Source organism: Aplidium turbinatum, chromosome 2 (assembly GCF_918807975.1).
Source record: "Aplidium turbinatum chromosome 2, kaAplTurb1.1, whole genome shotgun sequence".
Taxonomy (NCBI): domain Eukaryota; kingdom Metazoa; phylum Chordata; class Ascidiacea; order Aplousobranchia; family Polyclinidae; genus Aplidium; species Aplidium turbinatum.
In genome coordinates, this window is record NC_137473.1 from 54,646,409 (window position 1) to 54,674,015 (window position 27,607).

At 37.2% G+C, this 27,607-nt stretch overlaps 1 protein-coding gene across 1 annotated transcript; it reads left to right on the plus strand.

Moving 5' to 3' along the window:
* The first annotated feature begins 206 nt into the window (after positions 1–206).
* On the plus strand, positions 207–27,607 carry LOC145764436 (integrin alpha-11-like). The gene is made up of 29 exons (XM_082576051.1): positions 207–424; positions 1,695–1,837; positions 2,797–2,981; positions 3,775–3,913; positions 5,806–5,948; positions 6,124–6,240; positions 6,724–6,860; positions 7,776–7,966; positions 9,121–9,191; positions 12,261–12,411; positions 12,844–12,932; positions 13,874–14,133; positions 15,443–15,605; positions 15,898–16,037; positions 16,573–16,721; positions 17,046–17,209; positions 17,364–17,461; positions 17,851–17,967; positions 18,630–18,786; positions 19,540–19,689; positions 20,219–20,307; positions 21,092–21,187; positions 21,520–21,628; positions 21,928–22,062; positions 24,519–24,659; positions 25,141–25,278; positions 25,581–25,682; positions 26,082–26,210; positions 26,985–27,607. The coding sequence occupies exons 1-29, from the start codon at positions 207–209 to the stop codon at positions 27,072–27,074; spliced, it is 4,011 nt and encodes a 1,336-aa protein (XP_082432177.1). The 3' UTR covers positions 27,075–27,607.

A 27,607-nucleotide genomic window follows, 5' to 3' on the forward strand; every position in this document is an offset into this window, starting at 1 on the left:
CACACTGCCTTCATGCACGGAACCGTTACAGTTCCCAAACAAAGTATATGATAATAGAGATGATTTTGCTGGCAGAATGTGTTTTAGAACAGTTGATTTTATTAAAAGTAGTTGATAATTTGTTTGATGAGAATCAAACATTGAGAGTTGAATTGCAAGTCAGTTCTTTAATTTTTTTGAGAAGGAAAAACACAGCAATTCTTGTGATGCGTGGATGTTGTTTTTCATTCGTCGTCCATGTCTTAAGTTTGCTCCAATCCTCTTATGGCTTCAACATTAATGCTGATGGCATCACAGAGCACCTGTTTGTTCAAGCTACTCCAGAAACAACACCTACTACGTTTAGAAACAGAAAAGACGAGACCTTTTTTGGATATAAAATTTTCTTGGAGCTGATCAACAATGGAATAGAGAATACCATACAGTAAGTTAATGTGGAGTAAGTACGTGAGTTTTTAGGTGTCGCTCTACAGCAGAGGTTCTCAATCTGGGGCAGGGGGTACTTTATGAGGGGCATAACTTACGCGTGTGTCTGACTAATACCACTCTTTTATTGAGAAACTTTTTTACAACAAACAGGCACAGCCTTCACACTAACGTTCAGTATACACAGCTGAAATAAGCATAGTTATACTGTAATGTGCTAGGTACATTCGTGATCCTGCTGTGTAAATCATTGAATCATCAAATCATACGTCAATGTCCTTTGCGTTATCATTTGTTATGAGGTTGTCAATATATTGCCACTTTATTTGATGTCAGGGTGTTAAGAGTTCGGGCTTATTTTTTCACTACCTGGGGATACTTAATGAGAAAATGGTCGAAAACCTCTGCTCTACAATAACAAAGTTGTTCGTTTTAGCTGCATTTTGCCTTTCAATGTTGCATCATATTTACGACGTGAACCCATTATTACCTCACAACGAATGGTACTTTGTAGTTTTGGTATTGACCAGACTGGGAATCGAACATGCATCCATCATAGTTCGCCATAACCTCGTGCGTACAGTAGCTGCACAGTTGTTGTAATGTGCAAGGAATGAGATCACCTTCTCGTTCTTTCAGTTAATGTTGATCAAACGCAAGCACTTCCTGTATAGTTGAATGCTTTGCCTAACCAACAGAATTCCCCTTTTTACATTCAACGTCAACCTTTGTAAACGTTAAATCAGCGTAAAAGACGGATATACTACCTGAGTGATTGATAATAGGATTTTAAATGCAAATTAACGTTAAAACTTTAAGCAATTCTTCGATTAAGTGATAAACATAATGAAAAATACCTGCTTTGAAAAGCATTAAGGAAACCAAGTGGAAGCAATGTTTTGGAACATTCTCTTTGCTATGATTCTATGACTAGTTTAATTGTGAAAAACAAACAGACAGACGGAAAACAAATTACACTAGGAAAAGGTAACTACGTAACTACAAAAGAATTTGCACCACAGGGGACGCGATACATCAAGTAAATGTTGAGGAGATTAAACAAACATATATTTGCTGGAGGCGCGTCCATTTCCTGAACATTTACTAGATGTATCACGTACCCTGTGGTGCAAATTTTTTTGTAGTTATGTAGTTGCCTTTTCCTAATGTAATTTGTTTTCCCTCTGTTAGTCTAATTGATTCACAAATGTTACTGCCATAGTCGAAGGTTTTAAAAACAATCTTAGCTTTTTTTAACCACCTTTTAGATTGGCGGTAAGTGCTCCGTCGGAGCTAGTTCAAGTGTACACAGATAGCAGCCAAGAACAAGGAGGTATAATAAAAGAGCCCAATCCTAAATCCAGAGCTGCTGTTTCAGCCACTAAAGCAACAGGATCAACGTATTATTGCCGTAAGTAAATTAGTTGTGGGTGCACAACTGCACATCTCAGATAAAGTGATTGATGCACTACATCCATATTGCTGAAATCAACTAAACATACAAAGTAAAATTTCAACTTCAAACAAAAAATATCGTGCGAAAAACTTTGAAACTAGAAAAAAGGGGTTTAAATGTTAACGATCAACAAGAAACTTAAAAAACAGCCCAGCACTTTCTTCACTGTGTGTTTGTGTTTTGTCATGCTGGACAGGTAGTCACTGCCTGGTCTAGCCGCCCGAAGAAGTCAGTCGTGTCTGATTGACAAAACGTCGGAATAAAAAATAAAACTGCTGAAATCAACATGGTTCAGAATATATAATAAACATGCTGAAATCAAAATGGTCCTGTGTTTTGCCATGCTAGACAGGTAGTCACTACCAGGTCTAGCCCCCTGAAAAAGTCAGTGGTGTCTGAGTGACGAAACGTCGGAATAAAAGCAGATTGTCACTTTATACATCTTGTGATAGTTTAGCTTAATTTACACCAGTAAATAAAAAAAGTAGTTGCAATTGAGTTAACATAACCAGTGGCGTAAGTAGGGAAGGGGGGCATTGGGCTATGCCACCGTTTTAAATAAATGTTTCCGTAACGTAACGAAGTAGAGTACGAAATTTGATATGTTTTGGATAGAAGCGTCGTCGTCGTCGTCGTCGTCGTCGTCGTGTGAGCATCTGGGGCCGAGGGTCTATCTTTTTACCACACCAGATTCACGATGTTATAGTGATAGAAGTGATAGTCATCGTGATAATCATCGTGATAATGAAGTGATAATCATCGTGATAGAAGCGTCAAAGCAAATGACTGTGTTGTTCTAAACTAAACTAAGCAAAAACTGAATCCATGACTCAATGTCACCACCATGCGTACACCACTGAACATAACAGAGAAATTATCGTTTCCGATCAACTTTTTTTTATATCTTTTGACAGAAATCACTCAAAATCAGTTTCTGAACCGCAGTGCCGAGAAAGTTCATGACTGCTCTCAACGAGCATACATAGACAGGGACTTGAGTGGATACGAAATCGGTGACCACGACAGCTTGGGAATGTCCCTCTCAACTTCACCTCTGCCGGAAGATGGCACTACAGTAACACAAAAGAATACATTAGTGGTAAAGTATTGCAGTGAAATTCAGCAACTCCATTTTGGTATGGTTGGTTGGTTTGGTATGTTTATACTCGGACTGACAAAGCCTTGATTGGTTGTTCCTGGTAGTTTCGCATACTTGTATAGAGGCTCTTGACGCAGTCCGGTCACTGAGATTGACCAAATGAAGGTTTCCGATTGTTGAAGTCTTGTTGACGGATATCATTGATATTGCCTGCAAGTACAATATTAAACAGTAATACGTAGTAATGCGGTGGGATGTCGCAGCGGGTAAGGCGCTCGCTTTCTAATCATGCAATCCTGGTTCGACTCCCGGCTTAAGCTGGTTGTTGACAAACACCGCTCACCTCTACCCAGGGTGTAATAAATTTGGTGGGCGTAGTTGCTGAAGGAAAGATGGCCGAGAGAAAGGAACTGGCCACCCTACTCTCGTTAGTGCTGTAGTCTTAGTATAATGAGAACTTTATCTTCTCATCCCCCGATGCTTGGATCAAGTATGGAACTCAACTTTACCTTTACGTATAGTAAGTTGTTGTTATTCCCAGATGTAGCTTATACTTATAACAATGTATAGATATACCATGTCTGCCTAGAGCAGGAAGCCATCTACCAACTCGCGCTGTTGTATTTGATACTTTTCTGACTGTCTTCGATGTTTTTTTATTCAATGTGGTTCCTTGATTGTGACGTCATAATAACAGTATAAATCAATGACAATAAAATGTACCACTAATAATAACCATTATAACAATGATAATAGCATCAGTACACTAATAGTAGTAATAATAATACCACAGGTTTGTGCTCCCTTACACCTGCACGATTGCAACACCAATTACAAAGCAGAAGGAGCTTGTTACATTTCTGAAGTTGCACCAGGGCGTGGTGATTCCCAGAAAACCGTTAGGTGGCACAAAAGAATACCTTGTAGAGACAGTGAGTGGTTATTTAGCTTTGATTGGTTTGAATCTTTATCGTCGGACAGACAAAGCCTCTGATAGGTTATATTTGGCAGTTTTGCATTCTAGTAGAGGCAACACTGACGCAGGGCCGGAAGATTGACAGTAAAATTTTCGCTTGTTATTGTATGCAAATTATTTGCGAACAAACACCACATAATGAATGACCGTCTGCTCGTAATTGCTAGAAATATAATTATTCACAGTTTAAATTTTAGCAATTTTTTTTTGGAGGGAGACATGGCTCATTTGACCCCCCACTGGGACTTGAGTGGATGCGAAATTGTCACATGGAGGTAGTTGGATTTCTTGGTTTTGCGCATTATTACAAGAAGAGAGACGTGTTTGTTCAAACAATAAAATGTTTAGTTATGAAACGCAATATTATGTTTGCTTTGCTGGAAAGCGTCTGTCACACAACCAGATCAATCATCACTTGTCTCTGCCCGACTTCAATTAAATTTTCATTTCGTGTTTGAAATCCATTAGTTTAACGATTCATTTGCTAAATATAACTTGATAGCGCAGACGTGAATTATTGCCTTGATTGGCCAGTGGTCTAATGGCCTTAAATGTTTTGCTGCTTGTAAGTGTAAAGGGTATATGCCACTACTATTGCGAACTAAATCAAATAGTCACTTTGCTGGTGAGTCGAATGACATACTGAGTACTGAGTTATGTATGTTATGAGTTATATTCCATATCTCAAATCGCAAAATATATGCAAACTTCAGTAGTTGCTAACGTTATGACTGATCGATTCCTACTCTGAAAATTAATTTTGACCAACTACCATTCTCTCAAGGCTGGTAGCCTAAACGATATAAACCATTGACCCTTGCAATAGTAAAGAAACTGACTTCAACACCATTCGTCACAGCACATGACTAGGGAACTCTGTTCCTAAAGCTGATCCAATTCGCTAGTACCACAGCGCACTCGCAGCATCACGCTAAAACAGATCGTTAGTATCTACATTGTGAAGTAAGCAACGATAGAATACATACATATTACATTACATATTACATACAATACATCATACATAGAAGAGTAGTCCACATTTTGTACACTAATTACAAACGATTTTAAACATGCAAATTTGGTTTGACTACCGGTTAAAGTGTATTCCTAAGCTAAACGTATAAAAGCAGCTGTTTTACTATTTTTTACGTTTCGTAGATAATTTCTATAAAAACTTAATTTCCAAAGATTTCGGTAAGATGGAATGAATGCATGTTTCTTGTAGTGGTGTCATTGGAATTGGAAAAGTTTTCTGCAGTAATTCCATTGCTTGCGCTTGCTGCTGCCTTACACCGACTTGTATATCGTTTTCCATGATTTAAATACTCTTCACGTATACAGTAGGCTATGTGGTATCTCACATGTCATCTGTTTGTGGTACAGTACAATACATGTTAATTTATAAATGCATGAAATTTAGTGTCAAAAGAATTTAATCATCTTGACCGACTTTGGGTGACTTTGTGAATCCTTGTAGCCGTTCATCTTTCTTCGTTGAATCTTTGCTTAGTTTGCAACATAGTTTCTAATTCAATATGACACATTATTCTCCGTTGTCACGTCACAAACGCAATATTATTATCATAAATAACTATTGTATGTAGTATAAACATCCCTTTGTTATGAATAAACAAAAGTAAGCAAGGTATCATGACGTAAAACTAAAGGAAATATTGTTTTAGGTTTGCAAAACGAAATTATAAAGTAACACGAAAGCATAGTAGTCTAAAAACGTTCGCTAGTTTTTCTATTCATTTTACGCTTTTATCAACAATTAGCGCTATATGTCAAAATTAATTAATGTTTTTTGACAGAGTGGTGTAAATTTCGGTATGAACAATTTTTCAGGTTGTTTTGAGAGAAATATTGATTTGATGTTTGTTCTGGATGGCTCCTTCTCTGTCGGCAACGAAAGCTTCAAAACCGTCAAAGAATGGGTCAAGGAAGTCAGCAACGGTTTTGATATCAAGGAGCAAGTCCAAATCGGAGTGGTAGGCCTACCATGCAATTTTTGCTATTCAGTGGCGCTGGGCGCAGCTAGGATTTCATCGATTTTTTAGACAATGACACTTTTTGCACCCACTCAAATGTTTGCTTGAATTATAAGAAATCAAATTTTCATATTGTCGAAAATCAAAACTTGCCTATTTTGTCACGCTTTTGCAGGTTCAATATTCGTACTTCTACCCAAACAAGAAAGATCAACAGTACATGAAAACGGAAATAAATCTTGGACAATTCAAAGACAAGAAACTATTTGACGAAGCCGTAGACAAAATAAAGGTTTGAAAAACCTTATGATTTTGGTGTCGGTTAAATAACCGAGTGGTGAGACGCTGTTACGACATTCGAAAGGGCGCCGGTTCGACACCGCTGAAGAGCATGCAACTGTGCGTTTGGCAGGACACTTAAATGCATGTTTCAAGAGGGACAAGAAAATTGGCTTCCTGGCCTTTCCATCAACTTCATCTAAACCTTCCACCAACGGGCGTGGATTCGACAAATTTATGCATGTGCTAATTGTGTCCTTACACGGCTTAGTTCAAACCATCTATCATGCAAATCACTGAGAGTGAAACCTACCTGCAATGGATGCAGCGTGATGGAAAATAGATATTGGTTACTTTAAAACCAACAACGCTCGAATGCGATTAAAAGCTGTAGGCTGCATTAATTAAAGAAAGTATAGGTCATGTGCTCAATTGTAATGCCACTTTTACGAATAATTACTGTGCACTAAAGTTGGAAATGTGTTGTGTTTGACAGTATCATGGGTATAGTACTTATACGGCTCACGCTATAAACAAGACAGTGAAGGAAGATTTTATGGGACAGGCCAACAGATACCCGGATGCAAGACGAGTGATGATTTTACTCACCGATGGAATTGCGGATGATTCGTAGTAAGCTTGTGTACAAGTAAAAATAAAAAAGTCAAAAAATCAGCTACTTCTAAAGAAATACCTTTTGCAGTTATTAATGCTTCCTGGTTAGAAGTCTTTTATCTTGATTGATTGAATCTTTGTCTTCAGACTGGGAAAGCTTCCTTGAGAGCATAATCTTGGCAGCTCCGCATACTTGCAGAGTCTTTGAATTACTGACGCAGGCCCAGCCACCGACTTTATAAAGTGAAGTTTCCGATTGTTGAAGTCTTGTTGCCGGGGAATTATTCCATTCACTAGGTGCCGCTGAATGGAGAGCAGTCCTTAACGTGCATTGCTCAAGCGCACACGCCGACAGTCGAACCAGCGCCACTTAAACTTAATGGTTCTTCAAGGTCACGCGCTAGCCAACTGAGCTATTTGATCGAGGCTAAATTTAACAATTGATCTAAAGTATGTTTTCGGTATGCGTGGAAGACCTTTATATGTCATAAAAAATTGCTAATTTTTGTTTTCACTGGTTGCCTTATGCAAATCAGCTTGCAACCTTTTCGGATTGTTTCTTGCATCACGGTCTATCCAACAGATGTCACCAGGCACAACCAATCTTTTTCTTACATTTAGTAAGATTATGTAGTTGATCTATTCTTTTTAAGTTGAATAAACTCTTCAAGTCATTAAGCTGTCGACGCCAAGTAAACTTGTGAATTTGCATTGATGTTATTGATGTTGCATCTCAAGACAGGAAGAGACCTTATAACCTGAGATGGTATCTTACTCACACCCTCAACTCGGAAGAAAATAATTTCTTTCGAACATTGGTATGATCTACAGTACAATAAATCTCCATTTGATCTTTCAATCGTTTTTCAAGGTTGGATCAACATTCAATTGAGTTCTACTGCTGCATTATTGACAACTCATTTTTCTTGCTAGTGATCTTGCTGGAGCTACACGTTTCGCTCTATCTTCTGGCGTGGAATCGTATGCTGTTGGTGTAAGCAATTACGAACCTGAACAGCTGGAGTTGATAGCTGGTTCTAAAGACCGAGTGATCACAGTGGAAGACTTTGATGACCTCAGCAACGTTGTTTCACAACTTCAAAGAGGAATTCAAATTATAGAAGGTTGTGATGATGATAGAAATAATTTTGTATAGAGCTGAATTCACCGCGGATGGATATTGTTTTTGGAACTTTATGAAAAAGATCACCCTGTTTTATTGTTTGAAGTTGTGCTGAAATTTATTTCTTGTAATGGTAGGTTTTAGCAATGGCTCAGCACGACCTATTCTACTGTATGGCTTTGCTTTACAACTTACTCCAGTGCAATTGGGGAAGGACCTTTACCTTGTGTTAGATTATCAACAACAACTTAATTAAATTGTAGTGTAACCCAGAGTTAATATCAGCTCGATTCCAATTCGAAAGTGATTGCCTGAACTTTCAAATTTGTATTAGTTGTTATCAGAGATGCTACAATACTTGTTTCGGAACGTTTACATCAAGCCGGTTAATTGCAGTACCAATAACACTCTGCAACTGCTTTACATTTTGATCACAAAAGGTTGTGAATCTAGTTGAATAAAAAGTTATACGTTTAGAATTGGACGTAGATTACAAACAGCCGACCATCGACCGATTAAGTCGCATAATCCACTGATTATTTTTTTCTTTGTGCACCAATTAGAACCGTCGATCACTGATTCATCGAAAAACTTTGTACAAATTGATTTTCGATTACCAAATCAGAATTAATTCGATTAACTATTGTAACTACAATTTTGGTGGAGAGGTGACTTTCTTTAACCATAGACAGATAAAACCAAGCAACCACACGGCATTTAACATCATATATTAGAGTGAACAAAAACCATAAAACTACGAACGTTTTCGGCCATACTCAAGTTAGCCCTTATCAAGTAAGGAAAATAAATGTTTTCGTTACTTGATAAGGGCTAACTTGAGTATGGCCGAAAACGTTCGTAGTTTTATGGTTTATGTTCACTCTAATGTATGATGTTAAATGCCGTGTGGTTGCTTGGTTTTATCTGTCTATGGCTACTGTAACCAATTGATTAAATCTGCCACTTAACATGTTTGCTTTCGGTTCAAGGAGCACAGTTTGCAGTTGTGTCGACAGTCTGCTATTATCAATGTGTCTGAAACTTAAACGAAGATTTCTTTCAATTATATTAAAAGATTTTTATTAAAAAAAAGTAAATTGAAATTAACGAACTCTTTAGGTAATTATAATTTCAATAAATTCTAATTCTTCATAGGTGGTGGGCAACCTAACGCAAGCAATGAACTGACGCAATGCCAGGCCGGAATTTCCGCCAAATTTGATAAGGTTGGCTATTGATGGTGACATCACAGTAGTAGCTATGTATCTCCAACGCTTGTTTCATGTGATGTTTGTGACGTGTTGTTGCAACTTACACCCACGACTCTTCTTTGTCCTCGTTTGAGGCTCACAAGTCACAATTAAGAGATTTCACTGCAAGCGAGGCTGATGCAATTTCTAAGCGTCCAACAGCGCTTTTCAAGCTGCCAACAATTAAAATTCTAGACACTCGAGCCTGTCACGATTCTCTGAAAGCTTAATCAATAATGATTGTTCGTGGACAAAAAACACTGTTCGCAAACAAAGAACACGGGCGTTCAGTTTTAGAGGTTTTGGGTGCGGTGTGGTAACAGCTTTCTTGAGACCAAAGGAATAAAATCAAAGTCAACAAACTGGATTGAGAAAGCAAGATCATACAAATGCTATCACTAAGTAAGTCTAACAATTATTTTACAATTTTAAAAATTCACTCATTTTTGATGTGGTATTAAATACTATATTAAGAATTATTGTTTTATTTGTTACAGTATATGAATTAGTGTTGTAGCCTATTTTGTTAAAGACTTTAAATTGAACACATTGTGAGCACTTTCATGTTGTAACTAGTAAATATGTCACATTTAACAAAAGTTTGAAATAATAACTTTAAGTAAGATGTGGATCATAAACGCAATAAGCTGTCCTTAAGTTGTAACAGGATAGTAGTCTAGGCCCTAGATTAACTTCGTACAACACAAATTATGGAAGATCCGTTTATTTTTGAAGTCCGTTGTAAGACACTCCATAGGATAGTCTCTTTTTTTTTTATCAAATGTTAATGAATGTTTTAAGTTTGTCCGATTAAAGTTTGAAACGCAAATACAAATTTGTGTTTTGATTGTTTGTGTTACATTTGGTACATTTTCTAAACTGTTGTTGATTTCGTAGTGAAGATAAACAAAGCCAGGCATGTGAAACGAAATAAAGTAACAAAAACTATGTACAGTTTATGACACAATTAATGTAATAGAACGTTTGAGGCGCACTTGCCTTTACTGATTAGTCTTTAAGGTCGAAACAGTGACTTCTTGTGTGCAGTTATACTGTATATCATATAGCTCATATTTAGCTTTTCCTACTCGATTTATCTCATATACATATAAAAAGCATACCCACCAAAATGCACATGTGTCAAACTATGCAGATCTTCCTTATTGATATGCATTTTATATAAAGTGACACGACGGTTAGTCAAATCGTTTGCGACGAACATGATGACGTAATATCAATTTAGCTGTAGCGGAACTAACCCCACAGAATTGTTTTATTGCGTTGTAACATAAGATTACGTGTTTTTGTAAGATACGACATAATGACTAATGCCGAATAACATATAATAGAAAATACTGTCACAAAAATATGAAAAGTTTAAAGTTTTTGTCGATTTTTCTAAACATAGTTTTGATAGACAGTAAATTGCATGTGTACAAAAAATCCAGTTTTATAGTTTTGGTATGCGAATAAACTCACTGTTTTAAGAGAAGTGTTTCTTCGAACTTTCCTCCATTCACGGCACTAGCTTCTCATTTAACAAAAGCTCTTCACATCCGTCAATCGTCATGCATTGATACGTCATGCATTGATACGTCATAATGGACATAAATCAAATTCGTCTCTTTAATGGTGACAGAATTATTTTTGTTTGAAATCTGTATCTTTTGGCATTTTATTACGTTACTTAAACACAACCACTTACAAACCTACGGGCGGATTTCGACACCTTTTTTGACACGATGGTGAAATCTTTTGACGTGCTAGAGTATGACGTAGAGCTATTGAAAAGCTGATTTTAGCTCACGACAGGCTGGCGCGACAGAAGCGTCTTTCTGACGTATCTCTTTCAAAACGTTGCAGATATTTCTATATAAAGCCTGGAAATTGCGCTTAATGTCCTGGAAAGGATTTGTTCATGTGATGTATGCGCTTTCGGTAACTTATCAAAAATAAATATTGCAACCAACGGCACCGTTTTGTAAACGCTATCTTGTCAAACACTACAGTGATATTATATTTTTCAAGGAAATTTTGCAATAATCTATTAAAACAATTTTGTCAATGAGTAAGTTTGAAGTGGTTCAGTTTTTAAAATACTTTATAAAAAAAAAACACAAAACTGCGCAGGTTTGGAACCTGAACTGTTTGGAGTAAAACAGAAATGTTTTAAAATATATGAATGCTTGGTTCATTAGAATGCCAATAAGTTATAAAAGCACTATCCAAGTAGAGACCAAAGTCTAATGCTTAGTTTGTGCCTTTTGTTTCAGGAACTCGAAGAAGCTGCAAAATGTTTCATTCAGACTGCGGGCCCAATGCAATGGTGGCATTGATTTGCTGTCTAAGTATGTTTACGTTGTTTTAACAAATTAGTATTATAACTATGTATACTGTATTCCAGACATTTTATATGATAATTTAAAACTGACAGGCCTTGTAGAAGCTACCGTGATTTTACTTTAGGTTAAGATTTAACTTTGTTTTGTTCAGTTGTATGTTTCAGAAAATCACCAACCCCCTGAGGAAGCTTTGATGAAGAACAGAAGCTCACGGGAGATACTTTGTTCACTTTTATATCTTGTTCTCTTTGACTACCCCTGCTTTCTTTTGCCCTTTTTATTTTTTACCTTTTCTTATACCTTTTTATATCCTTTTCTATTTTCTACACCTTTTTCATTTCTTAAACCCTTAAATTGTTCAATTTTCAAACCGTTTCACTTTTTTACTCCCAATATTCCGCAACATCTTTTTATTTTCCAAACCGTGTATTTTGTTTTTGCGCACTTTAAAAAAAATAAACTGAATTTGTTCGAGTGTGGCGTTTCTAGGGACTCGCATTCCGACTAGGGTTTTATGTTGGCCCCGATTTGGCTATTTATGTGTTATATGTTTGTCTTTGTGATTTTTGCATGCAATGTGTTCATCTCAGCACTTCATGTTTTATTATGTTTGACGTTAACTTACATAAGATTTTGATAAAAGCAACATCTTTGACAAACGTCTTCATATGCAAAGTTTAAAATTTCCGGTTTGTGTTTCCAGACGGGGGCGTTGTATTTGGGGGCGGTTGGGGCATACGACTGGAGCGGCACCATTGTCAAGTACGACTCTGCCGGAGATCAGGTTCCAGATATTCCCGACTTCACTCAAGTACAGAAGGTGTTGAAGGACTGGACCAAGGAGTCTTATCTTGGTAAGGCTTTGGTGTTAAAACTTAACAAGTTCTTGGAGCTTGGTGTTAAGCTTTAAAAATAAAAAGTGACTTGTGCTTCATAAAAGGACCGAGTTTAAATCAGCTACATTTTGTATCGCGCGTTCTTTGATTACCCATAAATTAATCACTCTTTCAAAGCGTTTAAAAAGAGTTTGGAAAAAGCGTTTAAATGTATGCCACTTTAAGAATGATGAAAAGAAAAAACGGTTTTTGTTGCGTTGGTTCTAACGTTGCATGGCTGCGTAGTCGAGTAATGAGAGCCCTGGTACAAAACTCGAAAGGGCGCCGGTTTGACGCCGCTCAGGAGCCTGAGGCTGAGTCTTTGGCAGGACACGTAAGGCGTAAGTTTGGGTGAGAAAAAAACTTTGTTTCTAAGAAGTTTTTTTTATTTTAAAGTTGTGTATTTTATAGGTTACTCAATAACAAGCGGCTTCTTCAATGGAGGGTCAATCAATGAATTCGTAGCCATCGGGGCACCTCGCTACCAATTAAAAGGAGCTGTAAGTATTTGTGTTCATTATATTTTGATGTTGTGACGCAATTTTTTAGTATTTATCGCTGCTTAAATTAACACACATGCCACATGAAGATACATATGTTCCGTTTGCTACAGAGTTGACAGAGGGCCCAGGGGGTACTTTGAATCCGGGCCCGGAATAAATTCAAGGGCCCATAACATTTCCAAAGGGCGGAGAGTTTGAACTAATCACTGTATATTCTTTTGACATGATGCGTTTTTCCTAAAAGTGTTTTTATTTGGGGACAGACAACCTCATAAGTACGGGCCCAAATTTTTCTCTCAACGGACCGTCTTCGATGTACTGGGTTAAAATCACTTAAACAATCTTGCAAAGCCTGAAAAAGTTTATAAAATACCAAAACAATTTAAACAAATTTTCATATCAAAAAGCAGCGAGCATAAACCAATAATACAGGGAAGACAAAGATAGGCAAATTGAGGGACTTTTTGTGCCATGTTTTGCAATAATCATAAATCTATACAAGGAAGTAAATTAAGCGATTACGCAAAACTTGAAAGTTAAAGGGAAGAAAAACTTGGCTATACTCCACTTGGCTGTAATGATTAAACAACGAATATTAAAGAGCCTTAAAATAAAAAGCAATGTCAAAAAACTGTTCCTACCAAGCGATCAATTAACGTTGTATCGAATTTACCCTTTTTCGGTGTGACAAACTTTGCAAAGAACCCAATGTCACCTATATTAACTAAAACTAATGAAATGCTTGCAGTAGGCTGGGCCAGCAAAATAACTATATATCCTTTATTACATACTGTGGAGTACTGTAGTAATATGGTTACTGTAAGCTTGAATTTTTGTGGCAATGGCATTTGTGACTCCACAGTGGCTGATAATAGCTATGTAGAGTAACTACTCTAATATGCATGTGCAAGTTTTAGTCATGAAGTAAAATTCTTTAGGTGGTGATATATCGACCAATACCTGGCAACGCCACTTTCACAAACGCCCGAACCATTTACCCGAACGACAAGAACAGCCAGTTGGGAAGTTATTTTGGTGGAACTCTGCTCTCGCTCGATTTGAACAACGACGGGAGAGATGATCTACTTGTTGGAGCGCCTTTGTTCATCGATGGAAGTTACGATGACGGAAGAGTATATGTCTACATAGCACCACCAACTGGTGTAAGCCACGTATTGTGGGTGAGTAGCACAATTATGTTTCCAAGGTTAAAAGTTAAGAGATTATTTAAAATTCATAAACGTGCAATCAAATACATTTTACAGTACATTGCCCTGCACCTGAATTAAACACTCTCAAAAAGATTGTTTTAGAATTTCTCTAGCTTTTGTCATACGCAGGATTGAAAAATATATCGTATCTACTCTATATAAGTTATATATCTACTGTGTATAGTGACTTATACAAAGTTAAAACCCAGGATTTCGTATCTACTGTGTATATCTTTTGGAGAGAAGTGATTTTACAATAACATAAACAAATGGCTTTTTTGTACATGTAGCCTATTAGGTATTTCCTGATAAGGGCAAACAGTTCTTGGCGAAAACATTTGAATTTATTATGTTATTTTTTAGTGTGTTGTATATTTGCTTTTGTTTCTGTCACAATTTCTTTCTGTCTCTTACCAGGAAAGAGACTTGGAAAGGTTCAATGACGTAGTTTAATGGGTTATAACCGAAAAGCAGTCAATTAAATGTCGAGTAGTTCTACTATTGAAATGATATATGAAAACGCTTGAAGGACTTTAACGAACGGCTTCTCAAATAACTCTAGTTTCGAACACAATTTATATCAGCACCAATTCTCATCTACTTGTATTCAATTACTTCAAATCTCAATCAACAATAATTTCTGCACCTTTTACCAATCCACAAGTCATAACACAACTCTCATAATACAACTCTCATAATAATAATGAAATCATCTCATAATTCACACCATTATTTATAGAAGGTTGCTCGGTCCAGTAACTTCGAGAAGGTTACGTAATATTATATCATAAAGACTCATTGTCTTGTCACGTTGCACTAAACGTAAACAAGCAAGCTTAAGAAGTTTCTAGATTGTCCCGTAGGAGTACAAGGTTCTAGAAAACACGTTACATAATAAAGATTTCGCAATCACAGATCTACTGGTAAACATCCTTATGACGTCATGACAAACTTCACTCGGCAATTGTGAAAAACAACAGAACATTCCAGATTTGTTCTGAATGAATGTCCCGAATGCTTTGGAAACACATTACATAATAGAGATCTCGCAATCAAAGGTTACTACCGGACAATGACCGATGATAACCTATAGCATAAGAATTTTACAATCAAAACAGCACGCTCGATCAAGATACAAAGCAGCCCGTCGCGAGACCTCGCACATTGATTGTGATAGTTTCGAATACTTCTATTCAATCCTATTACTTTGTATTTTCGGTTAGCGTTAAAAATTTACACTTTTTAGTCTAAAAATCCGTCAGAACAATACTTCAAAATCTTGTCCGGAGGCACAAGCGCTCAGGGGAGCAGGTTCGGAACCGCCATGGCATCAGCTGGCGATCTCAACGCTGATGGTTACAATGACGTCATAGTGGGTGCGCCATACGCCAACGACAATAAAGGAGCCGTGTTCGTATTCCATGGAAGTGCAGATGGTATCGACACTGCTGTTAGACAGGTCTGTTGCTCATGGTTATCGACTTTTCGACATTTAGATTATTATCATTAATCAATATTATCATTGATGATTCACTTTAAGTGACGTTTAACAAACGAACCAGTTATAAAGAAAAGACCAGTTGCCAAAATTGATTCTGAGCTGCCTTAAATCAATTGATATTGGTAAAAGTAGGCGATTCCTCACTGCTCTCATTGAGCTAATATGTTGGAAACCTGTTTGATCCACGCTCAGCGGTTGGGTTTGGGGTTTTCATATGATAACAATGTTAGCACCTTTTGTACACCATCAGGTCATAAGAGCTTCTGACTTGCCAAACTCCAATCTTCGGTACTTTGGCTTGTCCTTGCAAGGAGGAGAAGATTTGGACAATAACGGGTATCCTGATATTGCTGTTGGTGCCCCTAAAAGTGACACTGTGGTGATATTCAGGTGGGTCAAGCAAGATACCACTTTGTGTAAAAAACACGTCTCAGCATATTTTTTTTCAAGTAATAAGCAATTCTACAATAGTGCACTTACAACTTGCCTCATCCTTTTGTAAGATTATTGCTTGAGTTATCAGGTTCAAGCAATAGAAGTCTAAAGCTCTAAATAATTACAATAAAATCAAGAATACGTGAGTCCAATAGTGAATAATCGTAAGATTAACATCTTTCGATCAAACACTAAGAATTTTTAGTTTTTCCAACTTATGGCAATATTTTATTCTTATAACCACAAAAATTATGTTCAATATCTTTATGATACTGCTACATGTTACCTTCAAGTTGGTCATTTTCATTTTGGACATGGGATATTCTTTCAGTTTCCAATAAATTTCTACTTCATTTCACTAAAGTTGTTATCAACGATCGCGTTTTGTCGCTTCTACCTTTTTGTAGACCACTGCTATGTCTGGCATGTAATGTTTTTCGTTGTGATAGTCAAAAACCTAACTAAACTGATGCTTTTGAAACTCTTTCAGATCGCGGCCCATAGCAAAATTTACAGGAAGTTTAGATTTTGATTTACAAAGACTCGATGTTTTCGATTGTTTTGCAACTTCCGATCGCGATTGTCTTCGTCTGACAGCTTGTCTAACAATCGACGGAAACAATGTGGAGCCCTCTATCAGTAAGATTGCTTCTACATTTTATATGATGCAATCAGCACACATTAAAATTTGAATTTAGGAAATTCTTCAAATATCAATCTGTTTTCAATATCAGCGGTAAATCAATATTGTAACATTGAGGTTGGAAACAGTTCAGTTTGCAAAACGTGGTAAATCGTCAGTTTAGTTTTAACTCGGCTACTTTTCCGACCAAGTGTCTTATAAAATTAATAGTGTTTTTGTGAGAAGTTGGGTTAAAGCAGTAAGGAAACCGAAATAACCGGACAAACTGAGAACAAATAAGCGTAATGGGATAATGGGAGCAACAATGGTCTTCTACGTAGATGTGGACGTTCGATTGGATCTTGACAATGGCGTGAGTGGCGCTGATAACAAACGAGTCGAATTTCGCCAAGATGCATCCGGGATAGGATCTTACATTATCAGAGACAACATGAACTTCACCAAAGGCAGGAGGCAATGTTGGAACAACACGGTATACGTGAAGGTACGAATATGTCGTTTGCATAGCCGAGTGATAAAAGCTATGGTTCGATGTTCAATAGAGCGCCAATAGGCTCAATTTCAAAATTCGGAAAAAGCGTTTACTGTATGATCAAATTTATTCTCTCCCTCTAACAAACATGAATTTGTTTCATTAGCAAATTGTGTCCGACTATTCCGCTGAAATCGAAGCCGTTTTGACGTATCATCTCTCGGACAAACATCAAAGCGTATCCTTGTCTTCCGTGCGTGATCCGTAAGTGGAGATTTTTTTAAAACTTCAAGTAATACCGTTATTTTCATTGCAAAAAAAAAGTAACAAAAATGTTTCTATGTAAAAGTTTCAAAGCAAGAAGGAGGAACGATAATTGTCAAGGCTGGTACCTAAACTGCTAACACTGGGAATAAACAACAGTTTTCATAACATCACAGTTAGAATACATTCTTTTTTACACATTGAGCTTTTTTGAAGCGTGAAATTATTTATTAAAGCTTTCCGCTTTTCTAACTTCAAATGTTTTATAAATTGCATCATCAACATCAATTTACTCTAATTATGAGTAATAATGCAACAAAGCTTGCATTGACCAGTAATCGAAACATAGTTGTTTTAAACTGTTTTTACCAACTGATTTTATTGCACAGAACTATCTCTAATCAGAAGAAAGCGACAACGGTGTTTGCAAGAGATTGTGGCGGTGACAAAACTTGCAACTATGATCTGGCCATCGATGCCAGCATGCAGCTACCCAATTCTAACCTGTAAGTTAATCATCTAAAATTTAATTTCGTTTTCATGAAGATGAACAAGGAGTTGGTTTCGTTGTTTCTATTCTATCAACTTAAACTACCATCTAGGCATAACTCTTAGATGCGAAGACATTTTGTTGTTTGATGATCGCCTCATAAAGAACTCAATTTAAGTCAAGTCAGTTTTAATAATTCAGGAAAAAAGACAAGTATGAAAATCTGTAGCTAGTTCCGAAAAAAGGGTTCATCAGATTTGTTTGTTGTTGTTGTTTTTCATATATTTATCCTGCATTGCGGGAAAGCGGACTTGAGCGCTATGCATCGTTGTACGCCTTCCGACGTACACCTGACCCACGCTGCAGCCGACGGCAATGTCTGTTTCCGGTTATCTACTCTACTTATGACTTAAATTTTGTACTACCCATTACTCGAAATCGATCACTGGATAGAGGCAATTATCGTAAAGTTTCTTGCCCAGAGAAACAACAGAAAGTGCGGGTGGCTGGAGTCGAACATGCAGGCTCTCGACTGCGAGCCCAACGCGCTAACCACTCGGCCACTGTACAGTCCAAAAGCACTTCACGATCAATATTTATTTTTATATTTCAGTGTGGATATGTTTGATTTTTCGTACTATGAGTTGTTTTTGCCACACTTATAATTGTTATTATCAGGAGTATTCAAGAGCTCAGAGGTGGAGACGTTCTTATTGTATCGCAACAAACGTCCCTCACCCCCATAATTGTTCGAGTTAACCTGACCAATAAAGGAGAGAACGCGTTCGATGTGAAAGTCTTCGTGAACTACACGTCGCAGCTTAGCTGGAACAATGTAAGTGCGGAGTTTCAACAGACAAGGCACAATTTTTCACAGTCACATAAAAATTAATTTTTTGTTTTGTTTCAGGCTAAGTTTTTTTTCTCCCTTTTCAGTATTACATTTGGCAGTGAAGAATTTTGATTAATTTAAATGCAATTCGTTTCAAATGCCCAATCAATTAGGCAAAGTTTTAAATGCACTCGATTTTGGCTGCTTGCAACCGTATATTGGAAGCGTAATTCTAAAGCTGACAACAATAAAAAGTTGAGGTTTGCATTTATGAATTAATTTGATAAAAAAATTAGAAATATAACAATTTCAAACATGTGTATTAATTTGCATTTATAGAACACCAAACAAAATAAAATATGACATTGGAATTACCAGTAGCCTAACTAGTTGTGAATCACCAAAAAAAATTCTCCCAGAAAAACTAAAGTTGCTTTCGTGTTGCTCAATATCGTTTTTGTTTAAATGATATCTTCAATATTTGGCTAAGGACATCTTTTGGTCAACTAGCTGACTAGGTCACAAGAATTCTCAAAACTCACAAATAGCAAATCTATTCTCAGCAACTAAAAACACGTTAATGTATGGTTGGTGGTGTAACTACTAATGATCGGACAAAGTTTTTGTTCAAGATAAATGGAGCTTAAAGAGCGCTAACATTGATGTCACAAATCACATTTCAACGGTTTGTTTCTCTAGCTGGAGCAAAAGAAATGTAAACTCGACGCGTTCAATGGTTTGTTTGTTTTTATCCAGTTGCAAAACATCAAAAGTTCTAACAAACGGTCAAGTCTTCCTTGCATTGATGACTCACAAAGGGACTCAAGCACTCCGACAAAGAAGATGAAGATTCTGAATTACCGATACGACCGGAACCAGGGAAACATTCTTCCTGAGGAGAATTGGGTACGTACGTTCAATCAGAATGCAGGTAAAAATCCATACGGAAAGTGTTCTGAATGAAAAATATCCTACTTTTTAAGAAAAGGGATATTTTCCAGGTGGATATTTTCTGTATGAACTTTAACCAATTAATGTTCAATCACCAGTGGGCTACAGTAACTCTAAATTGTTTGCATTTTTTGCATCTTATGGCCTTAAATAAGTTTATATTTACTGTAGGTTACATATATTAAGCATGCAGAATTTAATTTTTTGCTTAACAAGTGTAATAAACAAATAGTTTTATATTCCCGATGAGGGCTTAGGCTAAGCCGAAAACGTTCGAATGTAATTTAAAACTAATAAAGTAACTAAAATTATTACTTGGACATTATATTTTTCTCAAACATTTTTGTTCGCATAGGAAATAAATGTTATTAAAGTTTTCTTGAACTCAACAAGATTCCATGAAGCAATGAATGTAGTACAGTAATTACGTTGATGCAGTGTTGCCAATTTGTTTTCACAAATGTTTTTACACTTGTATTTTTAGTGCTACTTTGAAATCGGCCTATCTTCCAGTAGTTTGCGTACAAGTGGAAGTATTCCTGAGATATTGGTGGAAGTGTCTGCTGGAACTGGGTAAGATAGAAAGAAATGCTTTTTCAAGTAAACGTTTCATATTAATTTGAAGTAAAACGGTTAAACCTAATGTACCAAAAAGAAAATGGTGGACTGCAATGAAAAGAATATTACTAATAAAATAGACAAACTGCGTCCGCTGCATTGCCGAGTACTGAGAGCCCTGGTTCTACATTGCATAGGACGCCGGTTCGACACCGCATAAGAGCACGTGACTGTGTCTTTGATAAGACACTAAAAAGCATGCCGTCGATTGCGGAGTAGCTTCCTTCGATCATAGCCCTTGATTTCTCTTGGTTATGAACAGTAGGCTACGCTGCACTACAAAGTCTTACGGCATATAGAGCTATGGGCTGGATGAAATAAACGAAGTCTATTGTTCATAATCACGAAAATCAATGGAACTTATAATGAAATAAATATGTATTTTTTTTTTACAAAACGTTAATCTTGCCATTTACCCTCATAGCAGCTTTTCCTACTGATCCAAACTCAGGCAGCAAAGTGGATTGCTGGATATTTTCTTCGGAAACTTAGTAGTAGGAGAGGCCCCAGCAAGTAGCCTTAAAGGGAAGGAGGGGGCAATTTCAACAAAACACAATAATGTGTAGTTTTACATTAACCGACCTTGCAAACCCATCGTGAAAGTTACTTTTTTGTTTTAAGAGTGGCGATCGCCCCATTCACCACCCCCGCCCCCAATAGATTTGCCACTGGTTGCTAGTTTACCATTTTGTTTGTAGAAGTAAGACGAAGATAACTAAAAAATTGTGCAACTTGGCAGATCGCTTGGAGGAAACGAAGACGACACGGACACAAGCAACAACAAATGGTCTGATACAGCTCCAGTGCTCTACATCTCTGACGCGACAGTTCAAGAGTAAGAGATGTTACTGTTGCCTCAAAAAAGTGTAAAAAAAACTTGCAATTCATTAAAGAAAAATGTAATGATTTATTGCGAAACAAAGCAGATGCCATGACCAAGCCATCTCACTGCATGGTAATGAAATATTTTGTAGGTATTACTTACCCTTGTAAAGAAAACTGAATATAACCACTACAACTAAAGAAACTTTAAGAAAAGAGAGTACCACACTAAAAATAAGTTTATTTAACAGCGGTCACCACACAAATTTGGCTTTGTATATCTACATGTATGCAACCAACAAATCAAATAACCAAATAACGAGATACAAAACTGTCTGTCTTCAGGAGAAGCCTTGATACACCGGTTCCATTTAACTTCACAGAAGATAACGGAACTATCAATACCGTGCAAGGGATTGGTACCAACACCTCCGACATTCAGTTTGTCTACTTGGTGAGTCAATCAACAATGCAGATTGCGAAGGAATTCATACGTCACAAGACGAACAATGTCAAACAACAATGTTATAAAAAATGAAAAAACTTGAATGCTTTGTAACAACAATTAATGGTGGGTGAAAAGTTCATTTTTGAAGAATGCCTTTGATGCTTGATCGTGACAACTTGACACACTTGTAGAGGCTTTGAACCACTGACTAGCCCGGTTGCCGAGGTTAACAACATAAACCCTCTGCTGGTTGAAGTTTGTTCATATTTTTTAACAATTTAGTTTACGACGTTTTTATGTCTCAGGTGAATGGACGAGGCCATTCTAACATCCCCAGTTCGACAATCAACTTATCTTTCCCTTACCGGCTACCAGGCACCACTAATAGCGATATGATGCACCTCCTTTATCTCACAAAGTACTCTTGCATGTCGACAGAGGTAAACAAACTTACATTTGCACTAGTTTGAGTTTCGTTTTTAGCAGCATAATCGTTGCTTACTTCACAATGTAGATTAGCCATGCCCATAACGCATGACTAGGGAAAACTGTGTTCGAAAGCTAGTGCAAACCGCTATTACCACAGCGCACTCGCAGTATCAGGCTAAAACAGGTCGTTTGTATCTACAATTGTGAAGTAACAGGCATGTGGTAGCCTACTCGAAGAAGGCTTATGCTTCGTACATAAATATTTATATATTAGTGGACGAAATAGAAGTTAATCTTTGTGTCCAACATCAAACATGTCTTACCAAGCACGGTTGCATGCAGTGGCGTAGCCAGAAATTTTTTTTGGGGGGGGCCAAATATTTGATGAATTGAAGAGAACGACAAAATGTTTGTTTTAAGACATCGCCACCTGATGTGCAGTGGCGCATCCTGGTGGGTTAAGCAAGGGAAGCAATAAAGCTGGTGGGGGTTAGAGCGTGCCGAAGGCACGCGTATTCTAGGGGGGTCCGGGGGCATGCTCCCCTAGAAAATTTTTGCAAAATTACACTTAAATAATGGATTATAACGCTTTCTGGAAACACTTTCAGGGTAATATTTGTATGAAACTTATTAGCAGATAAACAGCTATTAACTTATTAAAGGTAGCTCTTATCTACACACAAACGGGCAAAAACTGCGGCTAAAATTAGAGAACACAAAAAACTCAGCTACACAAAAACCCTACAGCAGCGTTTCTTAACCTTTTCTGATTTTAGCACCCCTGTAAACAGGCCCGACCAGTCTAGCACCCCCTAACTATTATTGACATTAGACTACTACAGTACCGACCAAAAGTTTAGTACAGGCCGAAATTTTAACATGCCTTCAGATCGCTGGAGATATATTTTGTAATGAAGTCTCTTGTTGTTTAACAAACTGAGCAGTTGTTTTAACGAAGTTGATTCAGGATTTGGTGTTTGGCTTTCATTCACCAACAGAAATTCAATTATAACCATATGTAGGTGAATCAACTCTCTTAAAACAACAGCACCGTTTGTTAGGCGACAAAAATATACAAAATATACCGCCAGTGATCAAATAGCATGTCAAAATTTCGACGCCGCCATTAAACTTTGGCCTGCACTATTGAAAGGAAAGCGAAGTACAAATTGATCATTTTGTTTATTCTTCAAAACTACTGTCGTCATTGGTGATAAAAGAAATAGGAAAACCCGAGAATAGTAAAAGAACATGGACAAACTTAAGCATATTTAAGTTACCCAGCTGGGTATCTAGTTACACATGTATAAATGTGATTTCTGTTGTTGCTTATGTGTGACCAATTTCTCTATTCGAGGCTTCGTGTTTGTCAAAGCCACTCTCATATCGTGGAGCAACCCATGTTGAAGGCGGCTCCGGCCAATTGTTTTCATTTGGAGCATGGTGCAGAACGCCTTTTCACACAGGTAGTTAGTCGGAAATGGGACGATCAATTCCATTGCTGCTCGTGCCAATGCAGGATGTGCTGTCAACTGGTCACACCAGAAATCAGCAAGCGGAAGGACGAAAGTTTGTCCCACAACTCGGATTCACCTGCATGTCAATCATAGCTCCTCCTTTAGTCTATTAGCCTATGATCACTCATGTCTGCCAAGATGGCTGCTGTATCCACTCTGGATACTTTGCCATGGTGGTTTCTAGAAGCGAGAGGTGAGCAACAATATTACAACAAAACACCCACCAGATAAGTTCGCACAATCTACTCAGGATCAATTTGAGTATTTGACTGGGAGATGACTACAATGACAGCAAATCATGTAGGCTACTTCGAAACAGCAATCATTGATATGACAACTGCTGATACTGGCAGAATAACAAAAAAATGCAGAAAATTAAAATGGCATTTTTTGATATTATACTGCATGCATTTAGCACCCCTTACAGTCTATTCCAGCACCCCCAAGGGGTGCTAGCACCCCCGGTTAAGAAACGCTGCCCTACAGAGTAAGCCATTCTGAAATTGCTTCCACAGATTTGCGCGATTTACGATTTGCAAAATTTATTGGTGTCTTTCTGTGTGTCTAAAACAAGTCCTGGGGGGTGTTAATAGCCAGATGTCTTGGAAAACAATATAAATTTATACAAATTATATTATATTTTCAACAAAGGGTTCAACTTCGGAATCCAAACTTTGAAAATTTGGGGGGGGCCATGGCCCCGTTCGCCCCCCCCTGGCTACGCCTATGGTTGCATGCTTTTGATAAGATCACGATAAGAGACAATATCTTGTTCTGAATGATGAGTTCATCGTCATCAACAGAACTTCGTTTGCGTGATCTTTAGTTAGTAGTCACAAACGAGAGCCCTTTTGAGCATCGTATACAAAGGTTCTCATTATTTGGCAACAGAGGGACTGTCCTGATCATACCACAACTGGATAAAGATTAATTTTAATGTTTTTCTTCAGGGTGAGGCTGATTGTGTCTGCGATGAATCAGTGGTGAATCCATACAACTTGCTGCTCACGTTCCCCACAGACAACGACACAGATTTGAACAACGTCATGCTCAAGCCTAATCCCAATACGATTAATGAATCGACTTTATTTGTAAGATAACTAAGTTACAGTATGTTTTAACACTAAAAATAATTTGATTTAATGATATCGTGATTTCCATGATAGTGTTGATATAAATAAAATAGTTGATTGACGAGAAACATTGTTAACGTTTAGTTTTGATTTCTCACTTGCAAAGTTTCAAAAACCTCGTGTTGCAATAAGCTATGCTATAAAGTAAATCTTATCGTTTGCAAAATAGAGTTTTATGACAATGATAGCAGGCAATTATTTTATCGAAATAAAACGTTGTGGTCCTAAAATCTGTAAAGTTAATCCTTTATACATCCCAGCTCTGTATTGTGATGATTGACAAGTGTTACAATTTTGCTCACAAATATCTAACTAAATTTTATCACTTGCAATTTTCTATTGTGTAATTAGGTGTAACGTGGTATGATTTATTTTACTGACAAACATTGGTATTTTTCTGTTAAACATGTTTCCATTTTGTTTGTCTTTTGATCAATAGGATTGTTCTGGAGACGAATCATCTGGAAACAAGGAATTCTGCGAAACACTTCGATGCACTGTCTCCGATCTGGCATTCACAGACACAATTACATTCAAAGCTACGTTTCGTCTTTGGACGCCATCTTTAAGGCTTGAGGTAAGTATCTTTTGAAATTTTAGGCTATGCTTAATTTAAAGGATTTCTTTAAAATGTCGTTTTGTATCCAACATGACATTGCAAACAGCTACGTATGAATAAAATAAATCTGCTAACAATTGGCACAGCTGAATGGATATTTTTAAGTAAAGTTGTGAAATTTGTTTTTTGCAAACGTACCAGCTACAAACTTTCGATTTATTAATAAAGCATGTCTATGTTTTACATAGATTAATACATCACCTACCTTTTTACATACATCAACTGTTTTAGATAGATTAATACATCACCTATCTTTTCAGAACGATACCCTAGTCACGCTGAGAACAGGATTTCGCTTCAGTGCAGAAGCTTCCCCTCTTATAGTCAACGAAAGAGGTGATCAAATCGTGATAGAGGAACAAGTAAGTATTCAAATCATTTTAATTATTTAAAAGAAAATACCCTTGTGCTGTCACATGCAAGATCAAATTACCTGATATTAACCTCTAGAAGTTATAGGCCTACTCACATCTGATTGACTAAACGTCTGAGTAAATGTAGATTTTATCACTTAGCCAATTGAACCAAACGAGGTAACCTAATTAACAGCGATGAATTGGCCGTTTTCAAATTAGATGCCCGAAGAGCAATCTTTATTTCTAATTTACTTAGCCTACTATGCGCTATAGTAAAACTACAACGTTTGGTTTGTCACAACAAGATTTAGTTCAAACTGAAAACTCAAATCTGCCCCAACCATTTCAGTACAACTTTTACTTGTATTATTATAATTATTGTCATATGTCATTATACCATCATAGATTGACTCTATTGCGAGATGGTACGTGGCCCCACTTCAAATTGACTCGGCTAATACATTATGGATCTATATCGTAGCTGCTATTGGAGGACTGCTTCTTCTTGCAATCATTGTGATCATTATGTGGAGGGTAAGTTGGATCATAAATCATGGGAGGAATAAGCAATTGTAGGACGAACAAAGACCCATTGTCTATCGCTGTCAATTCTTGCTACAAATCGGCTGCCGAGAAAGACCCATTGTGTTGATCACATTGCAACGTCATCTGCTGTAGCCAGACTGACAAGCGGAAGATTACCTTAGACACCTACATAAAAAAGCAAAACTGAATAATGATACCCTGTTAAGCAGGGTTAGAATTGGTTCGGTTTACACCGATTCTTAGAACCAGCAACGATGACGGGGGCCTGGAAGGTAGATTTGGACGCGGGCCCGAGATGATTTTATAGGCCCCGTAAAGAAACCGCCCCGTTTCAATTGAATAGTGCGTTTCTTAGCATTGTCTAGATTTAGGGATTTCATTACCATTGGGCCAAATTATCCTCAACAGCCTTGCTTAGAGCATTAGACTTGTATGCATTTACTGACGTCATAGAACCGGTTTGTTAACTGGCTGGATCCATTACTAGCTTAAAGGTGTTGAACACTGGATCAAACTCACTTGATAATTGTTTCATGCATTCAGTCACCAAACAATAGTAATTTTAGTTAAACTGAACCGTATTACAAACGAACTAGTGTTGCATTAACTGTTCCCATCCTGTACTCCAGTCTATTCCCTTGTGATCTATGCAGCCCCCAAACTTTGGAATATGCAACTGGTTGAAATCTTGTCTTAATGTTTGCAGAATTTTACAAAAAGGTTGACTTAGATTGTGCCATTTAGTACATTATTTTGTTGCAGGTTGGCTTCTTCAAAAGCAAGTATGCCGACAAGAAAGAGCAACTGGAATGGAACGAAGCCCACGACAACGCGGGAATGAACGGATCCTGATTCAACGAGATATTTAAATTATTGCACGACTCGTGCTTAAAAACTCTTGAACCAGGTATCTCTCCAGACCTCATCTGGTGAAGATCTGCGTCAAACGCCGCACTAATGATTCTCAGTGGTTGTCTAAGACTAACAATTACTAATGCTGTACCATCGTGATCTTACACACTATTTCCGTAAAATACTCCTTTAAATTTTATAACGTTTATTATATAACTGTAAAAGCACATTTATTATTCTGCAGTAGAAGGGTTTGTAAATTCCACAATCTCTTCAGGTCAAGCTATTAAATTGCTGCACTACCAACGTTTGCAAATATACGCTTCGCTACGATTAACATACAGGTACCACTAATAAAGACACAAATACAAGCAATAAGTTAAAAAGCTAGAAAAATATCGCAGCACCCGAACACACACTGCTGGAGCGTCCAACTGTGTTCTCATCACTCAGCATCAGTCAGAAGTTTCGCGTCCTTTTTCAGTTGTCTGCAATAAAATGAATTGTGACGCGATGTTCTAGAAATTTGCATC

What these genes read in the sequence shown, in the direction of transcription:
- LOC145764436 (XM_082576051.1), top strand. Translation starts at nt 207, where the DNA reads ATGCGTGGATGTTGTTTTTCATTCGTCGTCCATGTCTTAAGTTTGCTC. An exon ending in CAGCTACCCAATTCTAACCT is followed by an intron (nt 17,968 to 18,629) that starts GTAAGTTAATCA and finishes TGTTATTATCAG; the next exon opens with GAGTATTCAAGAGCTCAGAG. An exon ending in TTCTTCCTGAGGAGAATTGG is followed by an intron (nt 19,690 to 20,218) that starts GTACGTACGTTC and finishes TTGTATTTTTAG; the next exon opens with TGCTACTTTGAAATCGGCCT.